General features: G+C 36.3%; 1 protein-coding gene across 3 annotated transcripts; it reads right to left on the reverse strand.

The window, feature by feature from the left end:
• Positions 1-91: 91 nt before the first annotated feature.
• On the reverse strand, positions 92-24,420 carry SGTB (small glutamine rich tetratricopeptide repeat co-chaperone beta). 3 transcript variants are annotated; one of them, XM_069001051.1, is made up of 11 exons: positions 24,244-24,420; positions 22,409-22,523; positions 17,251-17,354; positions 16,763-16,832; positions 13,009-13,108; positions 10,602-10,706; positions 7,476-7,614; positions 7,327-7,389; positions 5,268-5,305; positions 4,925-5,008; positions 92-3,483 (listed from the first exon to the last, which is right to left on the reverse strand). In XM_069001051.1, exons 2-11 carry the CDS (start codon positions 22,506-22,508, stop codon positions 3,372-3,374), a joined length of 915 nt encoding a protein of 304 aa, XP_068857152.1. In that variant the 5' UTR covers positions 22,509-22,523; positions 24,244-24,420; the 3' UTR covers positions 92-3,371. The 3 variants fall into 3 exon arrangements, with proteins under 3 accessions (XP_068857152.1, XP_068857150.1, XP_068857151.1); XM_069001049.1 differs by having other exon boundaries at positions 22,409-22,532; positions 24,244-24,412; XM_069001050.1 differs by lacking the exon at positions 7,327-7,389 and having other exon boundaries at positions 22,409-22,532; positions 24,244-24,412.
• Between the last annotated feature and the right edge of the window lie 9 nt (positions 24,421-24,429).

Genomic DNA, 24,429 nt, shown 5'->3' on the forward strand with positions numbered 1-24,429 from the left:
GATAAAATTCAACATGAACAGGTAATTTAAAGAATGCAGTTTACCTGTTTCCTGAGATACATTAAAAAATTAAACCAGAAAACCACAACTATACAGACAAAAAAGTATGTAACTTTATTTATAATATATCTTCAAGTTAAACTACACAAGTTGAAGGAGATGTAACCACATGGCAATAAGAGGTAGGAGAAATACAGAAATAGTAGACAGGTTGCATTATACCAGTATAACTTGCTCTAGCCATGAAACAGTCTACTCAAAGTTACAGAGCTAGTTCTATCTCAGTATGCATGAGTGATTTTACTTTGCACTTGTTACAAAACCAAGAGTGCAACTGAAGCAGTTTCTAAGCTGAATAATTCATTAGGTGTCTTTATGATCATAGAAGAATATACTCCCATGCAAGCAGGTTACAGGAGTTTACAGTTGATTGCAAAATATTTTCTTATCTAACAAATTATCATACTTATACACTGATGGAACAGTAATGATACAAAACCAATTAGGTGTAAATGTGGATTTGCTCAGTTGAACAATAAACTGCAATTGATCTTAAATTAAAGCAATATTTACAGGGATTGTGGTTTACCACTTTATCTAGCAGAATGCAAAACTTTAGCGCAAGATACAGTGCAGTTACTATGCAGGGAAAGATTCCTTCCACACCCTGTGATTAAGACATATTGCATGACTGAAACAATCTAGGCAATTCAAGGAAAAACAGAATTCAGCATAAATGATCTCTCTGTTCCTGGTTTCAGTGGAAAAGCATGTAATGACAGCTCCTGTTACTGGTTTCACTGTTTTTTGTTTAGGCTATAAAGCCCTTTCTGTTAATACACAAGAAACAGAGAATGTTTACTAGTAAAGTATTGTGCCAGTCAGTTGTAGGACATTCCTGAAGGCTTAGCTAATGCTGTTAATGTTTTAATATATACTCTGTATTATCTGAAGTAAAACCTAAACACAACAATATTGTAGCATGTGAAATGAAAGTTAGAACTCTACGAAGATGATTTCAAGAGTAGTTTTCAGATAACTAACTGATGCTTTGTTTCATTTAACCTTGGAGATTGTCCTCCCATAAATCCAGTAAGCTATGGAGCTTGTACTTGACAATACAACTTCTTCTGCCCTCTTTGGATATTAATATATTTTGTAGTTCTTAAGGAACTCTCATGAAATTCTTGATAACTCTGTCTTACACAAGAAAAGTAACTGCATGAGGATTGCTGTTGCAAAGTGAGAATAATTTGAGTTTGTAGAGAGATATTGGCAGAGCTGTCCAGTCCACCATGGATTTTTTAGTTCCCCCTATAAAAGTTAGTGAAAAACACTTTGAGCAGTTAAAGATACGAAAGAGAGAATTAAAAGGAACTGTGAAGTTTAACAGGATACATACTAGGTGCAATGCTTCTCTCCCGACACAATACACTATTCCAAGTAATACCTATACACTTTTGGTAGCCCACCCACAGCCTCCATAAATCTTTCTTCTAAACGGTATTCCTGTCCTACTCAATGTAATTAAACTTAAGTAACAGTTTTCTTGAATGGATTAGATTCAGGATCTGAGCTACCTCTGTAAAAGGATCCCTTTAGGGATTCTCTTTCTTGGCATCAGATGTTGAGTCAGAAGCTGTTACTTCAAAATATATTTGATGTCAAGCTTAAGTATCTCTACAGCCTCAAGAAAGCAGCTACACCAACTTAAAGAGAGAGTTTTAAAAAGCATTTTAACGCTGTACGAAGGCAAGCTATTCAATAAAGTATGAAATGTCTTAATAGATAAACAATTTTAAGCTTTACCTCTTTATTCAATAGATGGTAATATGGATTTCCTAGATTTGTGTATTCTTCAATTCCTTTCATTTCTTGTTGGATCCAACTGCGTTTTTCTCACTGGTTTAGTAGGGTAAGGTTCATACCATAGATGCACAACTATAATTTATTATTGTCATTATTTAACCCCAAATTTTGCATTTGCTGGAGAAGCTCTTTTATGAGCACAACCTCTGTTGAATATAAAGTCTGAGCTTCAGGAGCTCCTGTGTATTTCTCCATTTGGGAAACTATTATTACTGCTCCACATACCTCCTCCAGACCAACTGGCCATTGTCTAAGAAACGAAAGCCAGCTCCTCAAATTAGTTTAGATATACCAAGAGGAAAGTGTGTTGTGAAGCTCCCTGGGCTAAGAACAAGTGTACTTTGTATCAGAAAGCAGTGTGCAACAGTAAGCAGAGTAAAAAAAGTTAACGTACTAGACATAGAGAAGAGCAGCAGTCTTGAAAGAGTAATATTAACTGAGCAAGAAACAAATACTATAGAGTGGAAAAATCTTTAACTTGACTATATAACCATCATATTAGATAGATATGTGTAATTAAACTTTAAAAAAAATCCCCGATTGTTTAAGCCAGTGATTTATCACACAAGAATAGAAAAAGAATCCTTCTAAGGCAGTTCTTCTTTAAAATTTTCAGTACTAGTTATTTGTACAGTCACAGGCTCAGTTTTAGCTTATTACAGTTAAGAATTTTAAGTTTATATTAAATACTGCATACATACGGAATGTAATACAGCTTGCCATGCCTAGGAACATAGTGCCATAATTCTGACCTCCAGGGCTACCATCATGATGTGAGGGTATACATGGCAGTAGAAAAGCCTAGAACTTCTTTCCTTTCCCAAGCCAAGTTCCATTTTGATTTCTTTGCATTATCCTACACAGGCTTATTGTCTTCTTTTTCTCTACAATCTGTGGTACTCCTTCATATGCAATCATTTCCCTCTCTCCTGGCCAATGAAGTTGAAAAATATTTCCCGTTACTCATGAAGGCCCCTCCCCAGGCTTAAAGAAACAGACTTCTCAAGCATGAGTTTTTAGTACACTATACTCCAACACTACTTAATGCTCATTATAAAAGGGCACATCAGATGGGCTTATTGTTTCAATATTTCAGTATTTCAATACTGTTTAAGGGAGTACAGCCATCATGACTGTCACCATATGAGTAACATGTCTTTTGCACTTGCATTTAGAAGTAGCTGTTAGGCAAGATCAGCACACTCCCCACCCAGTAGCCCCAGAGGTCAATCTAATGCACATACTGAAATGACTTGGACGTGGGGATTTTAATAAACCACCTATTCAGTATATTAATTTTCAGAGGAGTAACTATACATAAACGCTATGTTCCAAGTTATGTGCAAGAGATCTGTTTACCAGATTTATTCTTGTTTGCAAACACACACAAAGAATTGTCTTGTCTTCTATTCAAGCAGAAGAGTTACAATGGTGCTTTTGCTACTAACTATGGTATGCATTTTGGGGTTATATATCATTCCAATTCATATGACTCCGTGAAGTCAGGAATGTTCTTCAGTGCTGCCACTCAAATATCTGCTCCGGATATGATTTCTCAGTTGCTCTATAAGCTCAGGATTCTGCTGCTGTATCTGCTGTGCAAACTGCTGCCCCCTGTGTTGAACAGTTTTAAGTGAAATCAGCAAATGAAAGTAGCATTTGTAAGAAAACAGGATATGCCAACACAGCTGAAAGGTGCATTACATTAAAATTGAGATTAAAGATATCTTGATTTACCATTTTAAGGTATTTGCAGTATTATGACTTCATCTGGTTAAGGTGTCTCCGAACAGGATCATCATCATAAATTTATTTTCATTCTTTAGTACAATTACTTCTACTTGGTAACATGGAGGAGAAAAGTATCACCTTACAAAATATGTTACCTTTTATGGTAAAATAACACATCTGCTCCAGTGATTTATTCCCTTCTTTTTGAGAGGATCCACTCTAACTGTTTAAAGTAACTACTCTTAAGAGTTGATGTGCAACCTTATGTTAATGGCTCCAGAAATACAGTGTGCAGCTGCCAACTTGTACTTGTGAACAAGATGTCATCAGTAGAAAGCAAGCATACTATCAAATTTTTAGATCTTGCGTGATTGAAGTAATAACATCCATCTCTGTAACAGTTGTAGCTTAAGAGTTAAATTAATAGGTGAGACTAATTCCATGTAAAAGATAAGCGTAACACTTGTTTACTAATAAAAAACAAGTAAGTAAAAAATATGACTTCACAAAATGCCTAGCTTGTCCTCTCTGTTACTTCTACATCTTGTGCAAATAGCAAACTATCAAGACTCCTTCAATCCACAGTGCAGACTGAAAGAAAGCCACATTGACTGTGTAGTAAACTTTCTTTGTGAAAACAGCCCTAGATTTTTGCAGTGATACATTTCTGTCTGTTATGTAAATTATAAATTACTTTTGCCCTGAAGAGGTGAAACTTAAAAAATAGTTTGAAATTTGCTAGAATGCTGAAATAAAGTAAAATTGTATGCCCTTTAAGAGATCTTGGCATATAAGCAAATGGCATGTTTTTGTGCAGACCCTTCCAGATGGGTATCATCATTATACAATAAAAGCCTTGCATCCTGGTTTTTGTAAAGGTATTCTTCATTATACTGAGTTCCCTGAAACATTCCTCATCTAAATGGAGGGATGCCAGAGCAGAAATTGGTTTGACCTGTGCTAAGTAAATCTGTAGCTTTCCTAACTAGTATCTGAAATATCTGGTAGTAAATTTATCCACACAATTTGAAAACACATGTAGGAGTACTTAAAGATTTAAAGGAATGTGTTTAGTAAGTGGCATTAGAAAATAACATATGAGAACCAGGAAGTGAAGCTGAGCACACGGTAGTTCAATCAATCCAATTGATGGAAATGTATGGAGCAAACAAACAAGGTCCTGGAAAATAAGTCTTCGAGTTCTCGGTTTTAGTAACAAACAGTGGGAATAGGCCACAGTATAATTCACTTGACACTGTACCCTTTTAAATAGATATTGCACGGTTATCCTACTACAAATGTGACAGTTATAACTATTACTTACGCATGAATCAGACTGGACAAATCTGATAGGCCACCAACCCCAGCAGCAGGGCCACCAATGGCATTTGACATCATCCCTGACATCCTGGAACAGTTAGCACAGTGTTGGTATTGGGTGTCTAGGGACCTTTACTGTAAGCAATAAACCCCAGTTCTTTTTTGAATTGCTGAGAGGAACTAAGTTGCAAGGAGAAGAAACTACACTTTTACAGTAAGCAAAACTAAAATTACATTTTCAGTAATATATCTACATTTCAAAAATATAGGTGTAAGTACTATATATCTTTTATTAACTCAAACTTCTAAAGATACTTTTTTTAATGGTACCCCATTTTAATACTTACAGTTGTTGAATTTGAGGATTTTGCATTAAGCTTGCTGCCTAGAATAAACAACATACAGCTGAAGTTATAAAACATTTACTACTTGGGTATCACTGAGAAAAACTAGGGAGAAAAACCCCACATGCTGTATTCTGTTTTATTACAAAATTAAGTTTACATGCACAGCAAAAAGAATACAGCAATGTATTTAATGGAAATGAAGCTGATAAAGTTTATTATGTGTTAAAGAAAAAATAATGGTTACAGATTCAGACATGAAAAATATGACAAGCCATTGAACACAAAAAACCCAGTACCAGAAAACAAAACAAACAAACAAAACATTGAAGAATTGCAAGGACAAATGTTTCCTACTGGACTTTTTGGACAAAAATCTGTATTTTGTTGCTTCTCAGCCTGGATAAATTAGTTTTGCAACTGTTATTAGTACCAGGCATTAACAGTTAAGATTATGGCCACAAAATATTTCGGAGTAAACCGGAATGTGGACTTACTTTGTAGCATGGTTTTGTGGTAACGCATATCTTCTCTGGTAACTGCATATCTTCTTATTTTGTAGTAAGCATTAGGCTATTTAAATTTCTCATTCATTAAGATACCTCTAAAATTACATTGAATTTACCATAGTGTGAGGGTGTCTGTGGACTGATACTATAGAAAAAACCATGTGATTTTTCAACATTAGTAATGTAATTCCTACAGAAATCAAGTGTCTGTATGAATACACCACCAGTAGACAAAACACAGTATGTGGTTCTTAACTCTCTTATTAAAGGTACTACAAAAATGAGATATATCCAATATTCATTCTATTGATCAATATACCACCATATATAGATAACTCAAAGGTAAATGAACTTTTTTCTCTAGTTAATAGTTAGTTATAAAATATCACATGGACATCAGTTCTGTCTTTAATACAGAGTTAAGTTTCTTCCATCAGTAATAAGCCTTATTTTATTTAGGGGCCCAAAATGGAGGCTACAAGCAATTTTCTCAAGGTCAGCCAGTGAAGCAATTTTTTCACTTTAACAACAAAACAAGTAACTACACCTTGGGAAAATAACTCATTTATTCCTGGATAAATGCCCTGTGTTCTATCTACTTGAGCAGGCATCTTCTGGAAACAATGCAAAACGATCTTTCCCAAAAGGCAGGTCCATACATCATTGATTCTGAACAGACACAGGTTGTCTTGAGTACGTCATGTGGCCAGTGAAGTGGTACACAGAGTTCCAGTGCTATTTAATCATGAGTGCCATCAGAGAACTTGCTCCCTCTTTCCTAGCCTACTGTCTCTATTATTTGGACCATGTTATCAAACCAGATGTATGTATGGATCTCTTTTGACTGCAGCACACTTCCACACAAAATCACTGGCTGAAATGTGCTATTGCAGTACCAAAAGGCATGTACAGTTTTAACTGCTTTCTTAAAGGAAATAAGTTTGGGGTTTGTTTTTACGTTTTTTTGTTTTTTTTTTTTCTCCAAATTCCATTCTACAAAGTTAATTAATTCCATTTAGCTAAGAAAGCCATGCAGGAAAAAAAAGAATACTGAGGGAGAAATACACAATTTGTGATTGTATTGAACATAAAAGAATGCACTATAATAATGCACTATTTATATTAATTTTTGAACTCTTAAGGTTATTGGGGATAATTTGAAAGAGTAAGAACAGAAGAGTCTCTTGGGTAGTTCTCCCAAAGGAGAGTTACTTTAGTCCTTGTATCATTGTTAACTGCTCTGTGGAGAATTGAAGAAATTTTCATCATGCTGTTGACAAGAGCTTTACTGTCATACCATACATAAAAATAGCATAGCTAATCTGTGTGTGTTGTTTTCTGTAAGTAACAGAGAATCAACTGGAAATAAGACAGGCATTATTGGAGACACATGCTTCACTTCTTGTTTTGAGTGTAAAATGATGTAGGAAAGTTGAAATTCATTGTAATAAAACCATTGCTATAATAATAACAATAATAATTAAAATTACTTGTGTTATTGAGCAACAGTTGTTCTTAAAAGTTCAGTTTTTAAAACCTTGAGATATACTCACCATACTAATGAAGGCAGGATTGTTTATCAAGCTTGCCATGTCAAAACTCAGTCCAGTTCCAGTCTACAAACAAATTGCAATTGAAGCTAAGTTTCCTACAAAATCCCAGTTAAAACTATTGTAAAGAAATAGATACAAAGCAAACTTACAGGACTGGACACATCTCTTAGTTTCTGTTCTGCTATTTTCAAATTTGACTTGTAAGAGTCATTCTCTGGATCAAGATCCAGTGCTTTTTGATAACTGGTAACTGCTTCTTCGTATTTATTCACTGAGGTCAGAGCCAACCTAATGTGAAATAAAGAAGTCCTGGTTAGAACATAAATGATTATCAAAAGCTAATGATACATCTTCTGTTCTAAGTAAAACAGTATCTCACAACTGATTTTTAGCTTGACCACTTAATTAAAACAGGTTTTGCTATTGTGGTACTACTGCTTAGTGTAAGCACTTGTTTTTGCAGAAAAGGGGATGCCTCAAGAACACATCGTGCATTGTCTGTCTCACATATATGCAAGTTTAATTAAAAACTCCTTGGTATCATTAAGTGAGACTTAGTCTGTATTTTAAGAGCACGAGCTGGATCTAGCATGTGTGACATTTTGCATACGCTCTAAGTGTTTTTTTCCAGTTCTTTTGACCCAAGACATTATTTAGAAACTTAAATGGCTAAGTAGGGCAAAGGTACTCTTAATACGAGTAATGCAATGTTAAGAAATTGGACCTACAAATACATTATTTATTTTTATATATTAAAAACCATGTACTTTTATATATAATAATTATTGTATTAAAATTTGAACATAGAAGATCTTTGGTAATTATATTGTTGTCTTTACACATTTTTATATAAAATATTACTAATAATTTTAAGATACTGGATGTACAAGTTTCAGCATAATGGATTTTTATCTCAGGATCAATGCAAAGGTTCTCCTTTCGGATCTTGTACTTAAAGCTTTTGACAAATGGGTTATACAGCATAGCAGTAATATCTCTAAAATGCTGTAAGAAATCCTTGTATCAGGGAAGCCTACTTAATGTTTTGAAAAGACTGTGCTCCAGCAGCTCATGAGAGCACAGGACAGACCTACTACTTTTAAGCAGTGTTTGTTTTCAAATTCAATTAGCTACTATATTTAAAACATCATCTTTCTTTGAACTATTCCAGAAGTCCATCTGGTTGCAGTTTCAGTTCTATCTTCTACTGTATTTTCAATTTATACTGACCAAAAAGCTAAACTGATCTATTCCACATTTTGTCAAAGTTTTGTGTAACCCACATTCAGCTATTTAGTACTTTAGTTCACCATCTGTGTGTGGTGAGCTACACAGACTGGATTGATAAGCTTGTGCCCACTAAGAGACCTCGGTCTTTCGTCTGATGGAAACAAGTTCAGTGTTTTAGATACATCTGTGATAGTCATTGCTCTACGAAACTCCAGGAGTTTCCAATATTGCTCCTAGAAGCACCCACACAATATTAGTGTTTTCTCCCGTAACTCAATTACCCCCATAAAAAACAGTCTCCCTTATGGCCCATTAACTTGCCAGAGTAGTTTCTGACCAGACAAGAAATGCAGTCCATTATTTCTGTGATGCAATAGTGCTTTCTACAGAAAAAGTATTTAATACAGAGAAGGTTTCTTGGAGCACAGTACAAGTCAGAAGAGCAGACAACAATTTCTTTCCTCACAATTCCTACCCAGACAAGTGGTCTTTCAGGGTCATGCTGGAAATACCACCTTTAACTGACATTCCCACTTTTTTTTGCCATTTCTGCATCTTTTTGTGACATATAAAGAATTTCTGTCAAATTCTGAGAAAAACTGATATGTCTCCATAATGCAGTCAGAGAACACATCTTTTTTGTAAGGACTTCTTGTTGAGAAGGTGGTTCCTACACTGGGGGAGGGGGTCAGATTTTCACTTACTACTAAACAAGCATGGTTTCCTCATTCAGCCTATGCCAAATGTTTACTCATCTGCTGAGTTAAGCAGTGACTTGTAGCTCAAGATATGTCCTCTATTAAAACAAGCAGATGATCACAAAGAGAAGCTTGATTCCCTGAGAATGGTCCCACTTTCAGTGTGTATCAAAGAAATATTGGTCTTACAACCAAAACTCTAAAATAATCTCCAATCTCCAATTAAATGAGCCTGTAGCATCCATCCATGTCAGTGAAATTGAGGGAGCTTGGATTGTGCTATACAAAGAAACAATCTAAGGATAATTAAATGAAACAAAACCAATTCAACAGTCAATTCCTAAAATTTCAAAATTATTTAATAATTTCAAAAGCTACTTAGTTGAAGTTGGTATTAGTTAAATGAACTGTATTGTGGAAAGTTTTTAAGTGATAGAATTTCACCACATTTTATCTTAAAATAAATGTCCCCTGCATGGTTTTGTCCCAGGCCAGGCCAACAAGAATTATCACGGACACAGTTTCAGCACATGGTTCAGAATTTCAGACAGACAATGCAGTTTAGAAATAGGTTGTTTGGATGTGGCCACTCCATACTGCAAACTAAATTTTAATAGCATGGACATGAGCCATTTTGTGCCACCTGATGCAACAAACAATCCAAGCATTTTTTAATTTACTGGTATAAATATAACCTCAAAAGACATATGCAGCATTAAGTCCACTACCAAAATGTGCTTGATTATTGAAAATGCAAAGCTAGACATCCTGGAAGGACAGCCCTTCACTCCAACCAACAGCCTGTTAGAGCATTCCTGACATTGTTTTCAGGTAACACTTAAATCCACCCTTAAGAGGCTATACAGGTAATCTCTCAGACATTACTGAGAAAACCTGCCAAAGAGACATAGCTTATTCTTGCTAAAATATCTGCTTCCAAAGAGCTATTATTGAACAGAAAAATTAAGGCTTTATTCCTGCTAGTGTGAAGCCCCAGTGCTGTTCTCTAACAGCATCATTAACAGTTTCAGTGTTCCAACAAGAGAATTTTGATTACTTGTAACTACTTAGGAGGTAAGAAACAACCATCATTATTTGCTCAACTAAATCCAGCAAGTTGATAAATTGAAAGACAAAAACTGCAAACTGATGAAATAAGATGAAAATGCTGGTATTAATCACGTATAAAAAGAGCTGACAGTCTGACAGGGTCATCTTCAGAAAATTCCTACACTTTCAGAACAAGAATATCAGCTGAATAAAACAAGCTGGCTCCACATATTTCAGAAAATCTATGGTGATGTACACATGGGTCTTCAGTGTTTACTCAGATTTCTGTTAGCTTACCCCATTCTTCCATATGCTTTGCTGTACTTTGGATCTATTGCTATGGCACTCTCACAGTCCTTTATTGCTTCCCTGAAGTTGTTGAGCTTACTTTGAGCAGCAGCCCTAAGAGAAAGACGGTAAGGAAATGAGAGCTTTGTCAAAAAAACCCAACCAACCAAACCAAACCAAACCCCAAAACAAAACCAAAAAAGCCAACCAAACCCCAAGCTTAGATATTTACATTTGTGACTTATTTAATCTTAGTGACTTTTCATTCGCTTTTTAGGCAATGCTTAACTTGCTTTAATGGAGTAGGACAAGCAAATGTTATGGGTTAAATATGTGCATAGGTGCATTGCTGGGCTTCGGTTTTGGAGAACACGCACATCTCTGAGGACACAAAGGACAAATAATTCTAAGGAACTGTCTAAGATCTAGCATATGACTGTGCACAAAATAAATCATAAAACCTATTACAAAAAGTGAAACTGTCAAGTAGTAGTTTATATAAAATCATTGTTAATGGGGAAATATTTTATACAATTGGTGTTTCCCAGCAAGAAGTATCGTTTTTACAGCCATTCAGAGGAATGCTGTGATTCTCCCTGCTCAGTTTTTTAAAAGTCAACTCATTCCTGTAGGTAAAGCATGAGAACATTTCTCAATAACCTCTGAATTATTAAATTACAATTGCATCTCTATATTGGAGAAATATTAAATGTTGCAGATATTAATACAATAAGAGTAAAGACTTAGCCAAATTAAAAAGGACATTGAAACACACTAAATCAAAACTTCACCAGTTTGAAAGGTCTCAAACCACTCTAACTTATTCTTCCTTGGTTAAAAGAAATAGTAGACATTACAATGTTTTCATTGCATAAAGCATTTCTCTTTTTTATTAAGAATCCTTTCTCCTGTGATTACCTCCAAATTGCATGGGTTTTTCTGACTTTGATTAAAATGTCTTCTGAATTGGACTACTTATGTATTTTAGGCTGTTTAACAGTTGTCCAACTCCACAGATGCCAGTGAAGATTTATAAATAAAAGCTGGGGGCAATGCTTGTTCTCGCATGTATTTGAACAGAAAATGTTTTTCCATGTTCACAAGAAGATTTATATGACCAGTTAAAATTCTGAGAGCATGTCAGCCCTCTCTTTTTTGCACTGCTGTGAATACAAAACAATCCAACTGAATGCAGTATGTCCCCGTGGCTCCTAAACAAGCTTCAGATAAGAATAAGGTATATTTATTCAAACACCCTATCATCCACAAAACTCCAAACAACTCCTGTTTTCTTTTAAATAATTACATACAATACTGTACTGACTGACATCAAGACGTTTGGTTCTCACAAATGTGGTATGTGATGATGCAACACAAAAAGTATTTCTGCTCTTGCTAATTGCAGCTTTGACATTTAAGCCCCTTCTACTGAGGAAACTTCCAGTGATTTTGGGAAGCTTTTGAATCTGGTCTGATATTTCCACTTTATACCTAAAGTTACTCATGTGATCAGTTTTCACAAGGAATATAGATGATTTACACTTTGAACTACCATCTTAAATATGTAAAATGTTAGCAAAGTGTGTATTTCCTTTCTCTTTATACTTGCCTTTAAACACTGAATCTTTCATTTGTATTTATCACAAACTAGACTCTAAAGCAATGGACGCAGAGCTCCAAAAATAGCATAATCCAGTGGGTACAGTGCCACAAGGCCAGATTGACAGCAGTTAATATATCCTATATCCTTAAATTAATAATGGAGGCACTCTAGAGGCAGTAGGGCCCACAGTCAAGACTGCCTTTGCTCTTGGGCTGGTCATCCAGGCAGTGTTCCACAAGAGCGGACAACTGTGACTAGGTTAACATGCCCTTCCAAGCTTATCTGATGCCAAATCGCTATGTCTTCATGATGGTAAAGAACAGATTAGATAACAAAATTGTAACAGCAGCACTGTTATTTTACAACAGGTCTCACATAAAAATACTGAGTATTTACAAAACGCTTGAAATCTCCAAAATGGTATTCCCACATTGATGATTTTTTTTTTGCCAGAGATAGCTAGTACTACGGGAGATAGAGGGAGCAGCTGAGTCACTAGAGCACCAGAGAAAAAGGCTTTTACTACTCTCAGCAGGCTGGAAATCACAGCCTATGTTATGATTTCATATAGACAACCTGACACACAATACCTGGTCTGAAGAGTTGTAAGTAATTTTAAAGCCCATGTCACATCTTTAACTCATACAGATATGCTGAATGAGCTCACTTTCACTCAAATTTTACAAATCTAACAATAGATTTCTGAATAGTTTAGGGGTTTCTAGCCTTGTGTTACTTCGACCTGCAACACAATTTATCTTTAAAATACTGTTAAAGTTAAGGAATGAAAGGTGTGTATCATTTTGGTTTTACCTGTTGCAGTAATAGACTGCATTGTTTGGATCCAGTTCTATAGCCTTAGTGTAACAATCCACTGCAGCACCATAATTTTCTTCCTTCATATGATTATTACCTGAAATAAATAATAAAAAGCTCTTAAGTAGTTAGATGACACAGTATGTAGTTAGATGAGACAGATCTCTATGAAAGAAATAGAGCAGCTACCTTATAGCATCTATATAAGTGAGTTATGACTGCACTTTTTTGAGATACATTCTTTTAAACAGAAATGTCATGGAATAATGCAAATAAAAATATCTACTATGTCTGTGAAGTTTATTATGTACATTGCAGTACATCATAGAAACCTTCCTCTTCTCATCTTGGTATTTCAGACTTTCCAGCTAGTTTCTGCTGTTAAGCAAAGATCACTTCACTGAGAAGTGTCATTGTAAGTGCAGTTCCACTCTACTATAGATTCATCAGTCTTAACTATCTTTGCAAGCCCAGTATGTTAATTTTTTAAATCTCATTTTCTTATATGTCCCAACAACTTCCTTGTAACTATCTACATAACAAAAAAATCAAACAAAAGTAAAACTAAGTACATAAGCTGCGTTTTTGTGATACTACATAATTAATTGATTAAGATAATGAAATGTATAGCATAAGCAATCTAAAAGGATTCAGAGGTAAAATTTCTCACCAAGGAAGCTTAGAACTTCTATTCTGTAACAAATTTTCACATTTCATATGTTTTACGTCCAGTGAAAAAAACCCCAGAAACATTTATGTAACTTCTCTATGGACAGAAAATTCTGGACTAAGATCTTTCAAAGCAAAAGACACCTTACACATTCTTTTGTCCCCAACACAAGGCAATCCTGGTAGTTCTGATGACGCAGTAGTAAAAAACCCTAGTTCAGAGTGCCCAGACTTGTCTGTGGCCCTGATACTATCAGTTTTTGGCCAGCTAGATCCTACAGAAGCCTTGACTTCCTAGAAACACTAAGAAATTGTCAGGAAAATTATAGACTTCCACTGACTTCTTGTACTTTGGCCAAATATTTTAACCTTCTCCTAAAATAAACAAGTCAAGGGATAGGTCAATAAGTTATTACTGAGGTAGGTAACTGCGTAAGCAAAGGCGAGAAAAGTTCAGTCAGCACAACAGTTTGACAGAAAGCAAGACTGTGAAGCAAGTCCTCTGTGCTTACACTAAATGAAACAACTGTACTTGCATTTATTTGTGAACACGGAGAACAAAACCAGATTTAAGTAACAAAAGTAACAAAATATCATCAAAGTAGTACAAAATCACATCGTCTTAACAGTGCTATACTAGACTGCAATTATAGTCAGCAATCCTTTCCAGTGAGAAGTCAAACAAACTGTACTTGCATGTATACCTTCAAAATACACAGAGAACGTAACAATATCTTTCTTGTTTCTAGAGGCCCACTGTCTATGCAGCTTTCCTTTGTTCTAAGGTAAAGATCTGTACACTGAATTATGTTGTCAGACAAAATAGCCTTGAAAGTTAGCTGCACTCAGCAAGATTCCAGCAGTCAGTGTTCCTTTAAAACAAAAATTCCATCAATGACTGTCAATGTTAGAATTTCTGATACTGGTCTGAAGATGATCCAGGGTGCAAGGTTAAGTTGGAGATAGTATCAGTGCATACCCTTCTTGTTATCTCTCTCTCCAGCTGCAACCTTGCTAAAGGAAAACAGAAAAATAGCTAGATCTACTAATTTTGCTGAGATATGGAAAAGCAACTATTCTGTTTTAGTATCATAAAAAATCCTTAAGACAAAAAGTTACACGAATTGTTATACTTTTGTATGTGTGTCCTCTATACTGAGAATACTACCTATTGTTATAATTATACTGTGGTAATAAAAAACAGATCTTTTTATGATCAGGCCACCATTACACTATTGAAACCTGCACATAATCTGTGCTCTTATACTAAGCCAAAGTGTCAAGTGATATACAAGGTTAGGCAAGTAAATTCAAGTATTTAGTAGTCTGAAGGGTATATTACTTCCTGGTTCTATAAGGACCAAGAAATAAAATTCAGCTCCCTGATTTTGTTTTTCTATTCATTAGCCAATTTCTACAAATATTAGAGCTGGTTTGAGACCATAGGAGGAGCAGGCTGGTGGCCCCAAAGGTGACGGAAGTTATTCCATTGGTAAGGACATACAGATAGAAATGAGGAAATCACAGTTACAGAATTTATAGAATAGATCTTAAAGAAGATACAAGTCAAGTAGACTTCCCCAAGTTACCCAATTTATTTTCTAACTTGGGCTAGTAAATACTCATAACTGAAAAGCATGATAGTGGTGATGGATTATATGTGTGTGAATATGTGAAGGATCAAAACAACAGAGAAAGCAGGACACTAGGTTTTAATTTTATTATAGGAAATTACCAGAGGCATCTCAAGCAGTTCAAAACTGCTTACTAATGCCCCTGACAGCTGACATTTGAAATGGTCCTTTGTTAAAGTTCAATTTTTTTCAGTAGAGCTGTGGAATTACTTTGGTAAAACCACATGAAGACTAACACATAGCACACACTAATTTCATTTTCTCAGTCTATTTCACAAACCCTTGTGGGATAAAAGATAGCAAGACTGAAGTTACAGATTTAAAACAGCTGTAACACCCACACCTGCAAAGTGCTGACTATTCCTACAGTTCAATAACCATACTGAGACCTAGAGGTATTCTTCACTTTCCATGAGTTGGCAGTAACAGCAAAATGAAAAGCCAGCATGCACAGCAGGTAGGTTACAACTGACTAACAAATTTTCACCTGTGACCTAACCATGTTTGAGCTCTCATCCTCAGAATTAAAGAGCTAATGAGCAACTCCAGCAATTAGGAAAGCTTACTTTCAGAGCCAGTAGTGGACTGCATTTATGATTACAGATGATCAATTTTAAGACAAGCGAGACATGGAACTCATTTTGAAAAACAGTAGGACTTTTTCCACATTATTATGGAAATTTTGAGAGGATTACATTTGCCTTGCAAGTAGAAGTTTACTTATTTTTCCTATAAAACTCAACTATCTGAAAATCTAACAGGTCATAAACAATGTAATTCATAAGGCATCAATCCATAACAATTCGTAACAGTCATCAGTGCTACATGCTTTTTTTCCATTCCCCTCCCCTTCTTTTTGAGGGGAAATAACGTGGATTGCTTGTTAGGCAGCATTAGTGACTTCTATGGTACAGCTGCTTTTCCTTACAGAACAGCAGTAACAGCTGCCAAAGGGAAAATAAACAACTGGCTTGTCTGCAATTTTTATAAAGCACACAAATAATTTCACATATGTGAAATATTAACCCCAGTAAGTTCACAAGAATTTTTCCATTGGCTTCTGCTGGGTCAGTTTTTTACAAATGTTTGACATCATATAACTATTTCAATAAAAGTAGAAACTTGTATAACAATTCCATGTACAAACAGCCAAACAACAGCTGTTTGTTCTTTAAAGCTTCTGCTACTTAGGAATGTTTCCACCTTTACATGTTATCCCTTAGATTTCAAGCAACCTCTAGAGATAGGAAGAGAATAAACAATTTATTTTTTTCCTCCTGGATGGAAAAATCACCTAGCCCTCTTATGACATAGCAGTCACCAGAGAATGTATAAACTGAAGTTTTTTGTGGGGTGCTTGGTACCCAGCTGCTATACTATCACTACCCACAATAATGCAGAAATGTAATAAGAGCATAAGACAAATTATTTTTACTTTTATTACAAACCTTCATCCTTCAGTTGGTCAGCCTTTACAACGCCCTCTGGTAAAGAACGTGAGAGAGGCAGCATGTCATTCTGTATGAAAAAAAAACCAAGATTTTTTCCTTTAATATATAAGCCCTGATTTTATCAAAAACTTTCAGAAAGAGCTGAGAAGCATCAGCAAACTATGAATGACCTCAGGCACATCAGACATTTAACTCTGGGAATTGCAAAATGCTTAAATGAAGAATAAAATACTTCAAGTGAGAATGAGGCATCCACTCTTCAGTAATTTTCTATATAGAATTTTCCTTGTCTAGCTGAAATGAATTCCTCCCACTGCCCCCAAAGATTCTCATTATGCTAGCTTTCATGGAAATTTAGCTTTTTTCATATTTTCCTTAAGTTTTCACATCATTTTGACCTACACAGCTCTTTAATATTGTGTATACAATATGAAACCTTAGCACATATTGGCAGAGTAACTCTAGAATCTAAATTAAATTCTTACCTTTTGAATAGAATTAGTGAACATTTCTATCAAATGCTGTGAGGATGCAAGATGAGTATCTTCCAGGGTAATCTTAAACACAGTCTCCAGACACTGAATTGCAACTTACAGGAAAAAAAATTAACAATATAAGTCACCAGTTTCTCAATAGAAGCATAACTTCACTGATTTATTTATAAAGCTGTGACTCACTTCCTTATTCAGCTAGTAAAAGCAGCTCTTTGGAACATATCAAAAAATAAAGAGAGGCTACCTGATCCCCACAGAATTAGCTTGCTGAAGAAGATATAAGATATACACAATCCACATATAGTTTGGCCATTATATTTAAAACTTAATTTCAATTCTTTCAGTCTTTTATTCTTAATATAAAACTATAGTGATTTAACAAAAGCACCACACCTCATAGTACAACTATGCACGTCCATGTGTCACATACCCCACCTCAAAGCACACAACTGGCATATATTTGTGTGCCATAACAGCTGGAAGAAAAGGGCTCATCTTTACTGTACAGAATAAAGACAAGATACTTATTACACTTATCTTTTCTTTGGAACCAAATATATTTATTTGAAGATACTTTATTAACAAAATCCTGCATTAATCACAAAAGTTTATCCTATAAAAAATATATCTGCAGTATCCCTTCACATGTTCTGTGCGTAAGGATTAAATGGCCCTCCAAAACCTGAAATAATGCAAATACACTCACAGTAAGCCTAAAAACGTAGAGCCATATCCCTAGCTGAAGTTTTAAATATGCTCATATTTTTAGACAAAAGAAGATCAGTGGCAATTACTATATACAATTCTGTATATATACATACCTATACATACACACAGTTACACTACTGCAAATGATATAATTATTTTCCTTATAATCTTAAGAACGTAGTACAATGTTTATATTAACATGTATCATCTAAATATTTTAGACTGAAAACTGAGGAGGAACAAAGAAGGATCTTTGTAAACCCTAGTTTGAACAGAAAAATGGCTGTTTTAACTCAAACTATAGACAACCAGCAGTATCTGAATTCAAATTAAGTATCAGTAAAAGCAGATTCTTAGTATTTAAACTTACCTTCAATCCAATGTTACCTAATAGATATAATTTGAATTATTTGCATTGCAATGACACTGAACACTGATCCAAAATTAGAAAAATAAAATTACTGAAGGTTAGCAACAGTAAGGCCAGTTTTTATCTTCTATGTCACAGCAGGCAGGAAAGGGGGGGAAATAGATTTGTAAAATAGTAAAACCTAGAAGATGTAATTTAAAAAAAATTTATAACATACAATAGAAATTTCTTACAAACAGTATAGCATGACCCAAAGTAAAAGTTGATAACATGTAACAATTGAATACACTGCTAAATGTGCAGACAAGTTGTTCCTATAATCTATAAATCAATTTACCAGGTTCTAAATCACCCAGTAAGAGCACTGAGGGATTTGGGTTAAACCCTTTTGTCTCCTGCTATGTGAAAAACTTAATTCTTGTAAACACAGATTACACTGAATTTTGAATTATATATATTAATAGTACTTATTACCAAGCTGATTATAAAATCAGTGGAATTACACATCTTTTTTCCTTATATGACTTTCCTTATATGACTTAAGCCACTTGCAATAGTTTACATACTAATGTTCCCTGCCAGTTTATTTTTAACTAAAGACACTCCCTTTTCTGAATGCCTCACCTCATCTGTAGTTTTGCATAAATTTAAAATACAGCCCCATCCCTTATCTTTCTCAAGGCATCAAATCTATGACACCAATGATATAGAAGAGTTTTGCAAAATGCAGCAGTGCGCATTATGTGTACACAAAGTAATTCTGACTATAACATTGTTACTACTCAGCATTTCCATCAAATAATTAGTTGGTGCGGTGAATTCCCATATTTCTCCTTTAAATGGAAAATGGAATTTATAATCCTTCTATCTATCACAGATAAAATTAGGACCTCTTATAGGATGAATCAATAGGTTAGAATAACCACTGGCTAAATGCAAGCCAACAATAGAAACCCACATAGAAATAAACACTGACAAAACAGAAATATTTTCAAATCAGAAGATGTAGTAAGTTGTGACAAGATCAGCAACTACCCTGTTTTAATGCTACATGAAAACCTGACTCCAGTAGACTCAAAGGAGTGGAAACTTGTTTTTTGCCTGAAAAGTTTTGCAGAAGGCCAGACTGCCAGCACCTTGCTATCCCATTTATCAAAGTGAGGCACTGTCAAATGCTGCAAGCTCAGTATTATTGGGGAGAGACTTGATGCACCATGTCAGCTATTACCCAAGATTTTTCCTATGTCTGATTTCAAAGGCCAAAGTTATCTCTTCTCCCAATTAGCTCTACCATGATCCACATAGGTGGTGGCTGAAGCTTCAAGTGACCACCTTGCAAACCAGTACAGATGCCCACCTCCCTGTTGGAGCAGCTGGGGCTCACACAAACACCCACTATCTGACAATACCGGCACCTGGGCTGTGCTGGAGCACAGCTCTGTATCCCCAGTGCCACATAGCTCCGTGATTTTTTGCTCTCCAAACACAAGTTTGCATCACCAAGCAACACAAAAGCATCACAGCCAACATGCAGACTATTGATCACTGAATAATGAGCATTAATTGGGCTGCTGAGGCCTCCTTAGTACTTGCTATCATCTTGCTTCATGTTACACATAACCTTACCCATGTCAAGTATTACATGCATCCACTGCCTTCCTGTTTTGGAAACACTGCCTTAGAGAAATTAGTTGTGGTACATCAATCATAGAAGTAAGAAGAAAATCACAGCCTTGTGCATGTTGTAGAGAGTTTTTCCTTTAATCCCACAGAAATAGGTGCTAGAGAAAAGAAGAAAGAAAGAGAGAGCAACAGAGAGAAAAAAAAAACCCACCCTGTAAACAGGAAAGAGAAATAACTGCAATTTAAACACAGTCTAAAACACAACTTGGAAGAAGGGATCTTCTCTTTTGTATGTAGTTCATACAAAAGAGTTGAGCGCTAACCACTGGGGACCTGTAACACTGCTCTGGATGCTAAGGGAATATATTTCTCTGGTATACCTTCCAATTACTCTTCTTTCTCAAAATAAGGCATTTTTATTCATCAAGCAAGTACAAAATTCCTAAAGGAAATTTACGCTCTCATTGACATTACTATAAAATTCAAACATGCAGAATGCATGTTATCATCAAGTATGAATACATCCTAGACTTGTATTTTATAAAGGCTCAATTTTTTTCTAATGTTCTATGTCTTTTGTTGTTTTATGGGAAAAGGGAACTGTTTTAATTACTTCTTGGCACAGTCAATTAATCATACAGTGTTTTATCTTTTCACAGATACCAAATAGGTACATAAGGTACCAACAAAAACTACCAGTCAATTCTTTTCATCCTTTATGTCTCCACCTAACATTAAACACTTCAGTGAGTAAGACTTGGGCTATTGCTACTCTACATGCACTAAAGATACTTTGCACAACTAAAATGAGGCTATTTTTCAGAATGCCCGCCTCTTATCCTCTAACACATAGCATATGGTCCCATGCTTGTGGCAGAGCAGAGATCTAAAATTAGGATTTCAGATCTGTATTAAAATGGTAAATTTTGCATTAGCATTTAAGCACAACTGAGGTTTTGTAATATTTTTTATTTAGAAAACTGAACCTTAAAATTCATTCTTTCCTTTACACATTGGCTAAGGCTGCTCTAAGACATGTTACCAGGTAAATTTTCAACCATTACCCAATGTTTACCAGTTCCATTACAAAACCAAAAGTAAATCTCTTCATCTCTCATTATATATGATTTCCAAAAGCATTGTTTTCTTTCATCAGATGAACATCATCATAATCTGACACGGGTTAAATTTGTTGATGGCTGCCGCTTTTCAAATGTACAAAATGCTCCAGATTCTGACGTAAAACCAAATCTTTTGGCTTTAATTCCTTTGGGACTATCCTTTGAATATAATGACACAAAGCTTTCTTTCTTGTTTACTTTGGTGAACAACTGCACTGGATAACCAACAGATAATAGAAGGAAGCACACTCCAAATTTATCTTTTAATTTATGCCTCTGAGAAACAGGACTTGCTTTGCATCTCAGCAAGCATCTCTCCATGCTTAAGATTTCACAGAACTCAGTGATAACTGCACTGCTGGTCCTAGACTTCTCCCTCCAAATTCCTCCTCTGGCAGATGGACAGAATCAAAGACTGCTTGAAACAGTAGAAAGATCTTTTTAAAAGATGCTATGAAAAACTTACTGCAGTATTAAGACTTTATTCTTCTCTCAATTCCACATTCTGATACCACCTGGCATGAAGTCTCCAGGAATTAGGGAAAAGGAATAAGAGCAGTATAAAGGAAAACATCAAATACTACAAGGTTACAAAGACAATCTATTTATCTGTCTGTAGCTATGTCTACAGACAGATGAACTTGGATGTATAATAGAAGCTATACCATACTGAAAATATTCACTACCACATACTCTTTGGAGGCAGTACTGAAGTAAAAAAGAAATGCAAAGCATTTATCTTATTTTCCATATTCTTAAGATGTCTTTTCCCTCACGAGTAACATAGTATCCTTGCAAGTAGGAAACAGTTCTTCTCATAAACCGAAACCAATATAGTAACTGTTTTGCTTCCTCTGTAAGCAGCAGAGCTAGTAACAGATATGAAATGTAGAAAGAAACCAAACATAAAAGAGAGAAAGAAGCAGCAGAAATTTGTGGGACACATACGCAAGTCATTACCAGTGTCTGCATTATAGCACTGCTTAACTTAGAATCATAGGTTCAGGCTGGGGAAGAACCCTGCCACTGATGTGATTTAAAGTACCTGTTGCTCAAATTAAGGCACTACACATTTGTAGCTTTATAATACTTTTTAAATGACAGACGTCTTTAAATTAATAATCTCAAAAACATTAAGATCATGATCTTATTTGCAGATAATATTTGGTGGCAGTTTCATTTACATCACTCCAGTTACCTTCTGTCATATTATACATAAAGAATTTAACACCTGTGTAGGTATTATATACATAGACACATACAAACACACATATATATGTGTATATATATATAAATAAATATATATGAAAGCACCTTTGTTGCTTACCTTCCAGGCTTTCTTGTTCATCTGGAGTGAAAGTATCCATCTGACTCTGCTCTCTCAAGAAATGGATGACTGCATAAACCAAGCGCTTGACTGATGACATGTTGAAATTGATTTTCTGTTATGTCTTAAAAACAACAGAATCTCTTACTTCAGAAAAATTAATTCCTACAGTATTGCAACCTCCTAGTAACCTCAGTAAGAAGTATACATAATACATAAAACCTTATCATTCACCAGAAAGCCCAGTAGCACGATACCTTGAAAAAAGTAGTGAAATTGCATGGATTAGGGGAAACTGCTACAATCATCTCTTCTAACTATCGAAAAACCCACATATTTGCTCCAATTCATTCCTGGAGGAAAGTTCACCAAGGCTGAAATAATTAGCAACTTATTTGTCATTTATAGGGCTTTTTTAATGGTTTGCACTTTATTTCTAAGACATATTGCAAGGAGCACATGCTGAAGTCAAAATCAATTAAAAAGCTACTGTATAACTGTAATGACATAAAGAAACACTTCAGTACAAGTTGTTTTATGATATGACATGGTGTTATCCTTTGATAGAAGATGTTCTATGGTCTGATATGGTGTTATCCTTTGATAAAAGATGTTCTGTGGCGTTATCCTTCAATAGGTTGTTCTATGGTGTGACACACACAGTGTTATCCTTTGATAAAAGATGTTCTACAGTGTGACACACATGGTGTTATCCATCAATAAAAGATGGTCTGTGGTGTTATCCTTCAATAGATGTTCTATGGTGTGACACACACAGTGTTATCCTTTGATAAAAGATGTTCTACAGTGTGACACACATGGTGTTATCCATCAATAAAAGATGGTCTGTGGTGTTATCCTTCAATAGATGTTCTATGGTGTGACACACACAGTGTTATCCTTTGATAAAAGATGTTCTGTGGTGTGACACACATGGTGTTATCCTTTCATAAAAGATGTTCTATGGTGTGACACGGTGTTACTGTTTCATAAAAGGTGTTCTATGGTGTGACACACTGTTATCCTTTCATAAAAGGTGTTCTATGGTGTGACAGGCTGCTCTGAGCAGTTTATTGTCACTTTGGACAAAGAAATGGAACACTGTGACCTCAGTGCATACTTGTGATTAGTGACACTACTGGCTCAGTCTGATTTCCATTCAGCATCAACTGGAAGTTACATAACTTGGAGGACAATTTTAGTTACAACTTTCTAAGTTATTTTTCGTTAAACCATTTTGATTTAAAAGGGCACAACCTTATCAAGTTCTCCAAGCAAAGCAGGTTTAAAATATAGCATGAATGGCAAGATCAGGACCAGCTCTCGCTACGTTATTTTCTCTCCACAACCCTCGAGCAAACCGGTGTGCGGCCAAACCCACACCAGGCAAATCCAATCGCGGAGACGGGGAAAGCCGGGAAGGCCACCGGCCGGGGATGCACAGCCGGGGACACTGGGGTCCTCTATCCGCCCCCCACGAGGGACAGAGCGGGTCCCACTGGCGGGGGATGCACAGACGCGAGCACTGGGGTCCCCCATCCGCCTCTCATGAGGGACAGCATGGGACCCACCGGCCGGGCCGCCCTCCCTCCCCACGCCCACCTGCCGGTCCCTCCCAGGCCCGGGTCCACTCGCTCGGTCCCCAAGGACAACTCTGCACCACCCGCGGCGCGGGCCCCTCCCGACCCCGCACGGACCGCGGCCACACCGCCCGGGGCCCGATCCGCCCCACCGCCCCCGAGCTCCGCGGACCGGGGACTGCGGGGAGGCAGCGCGCAGCCTCCCCATCATCCCCGCGGAGCTGCGCTCGCCCGGGGAGGGGGCATCGCCCTTACCGTGCGAGATGCGGCGAGTCCGCGCTGCCACCAGCGGCGCGGGGGCGTGAGGAGGCGGCGGAAGCGGATGCGCAGGACCGCGGCGGAGCGGAGCTTGAGCGCTGCGCCCGCGGGCGGCGAGAGAGCGACGCGGGAGCAAAGCCAGTTCTCCCTCCTCTCCTGCCTCCTCCTCTTCTCTGCCGCCTG

The sequence above is a fragment of the Aphelocoma coerulescens genome (assembly GCF_041296385.1).
Source record: "Aphelocoma coerulescens isolate FSJ_1873_10779 chromosome Z unlocalized genomic scaffold, UR_Acoe_1.0 ChrZ, whole genome shotgun sequence".
NCBI lineage: Eukaryota > Metazoa > Chordata > Aves > Passeriformes > Corvidae > Aphelocoma > Aphelocoma coerulescens.

Excerpts from the sequence above, each read along its gene's own strand:
- SGTB (XM_069001051.1), bottom strand. The coding sequence starts at position 22,508 with ATGTCATCAGTCAAGCGCTTGGTTTATGCAGTCATCCATTTCTTGAGA. Across the intron at positions 16,833-17,250 it reads TCACTAATTCTATTCAAAAG|AATGACATGCTGCCTCTCTC; the intron begins GTAAGAATTTAA and ends TTTTTCATACAG. Across the intron at positions 13,109-16,762 it reads TGACCAACTGAAGGATGAAG|GTAATAATCATATGAAGGAA; the intron begins GTTTGTAATAAA and ends TATTTATTTCAG.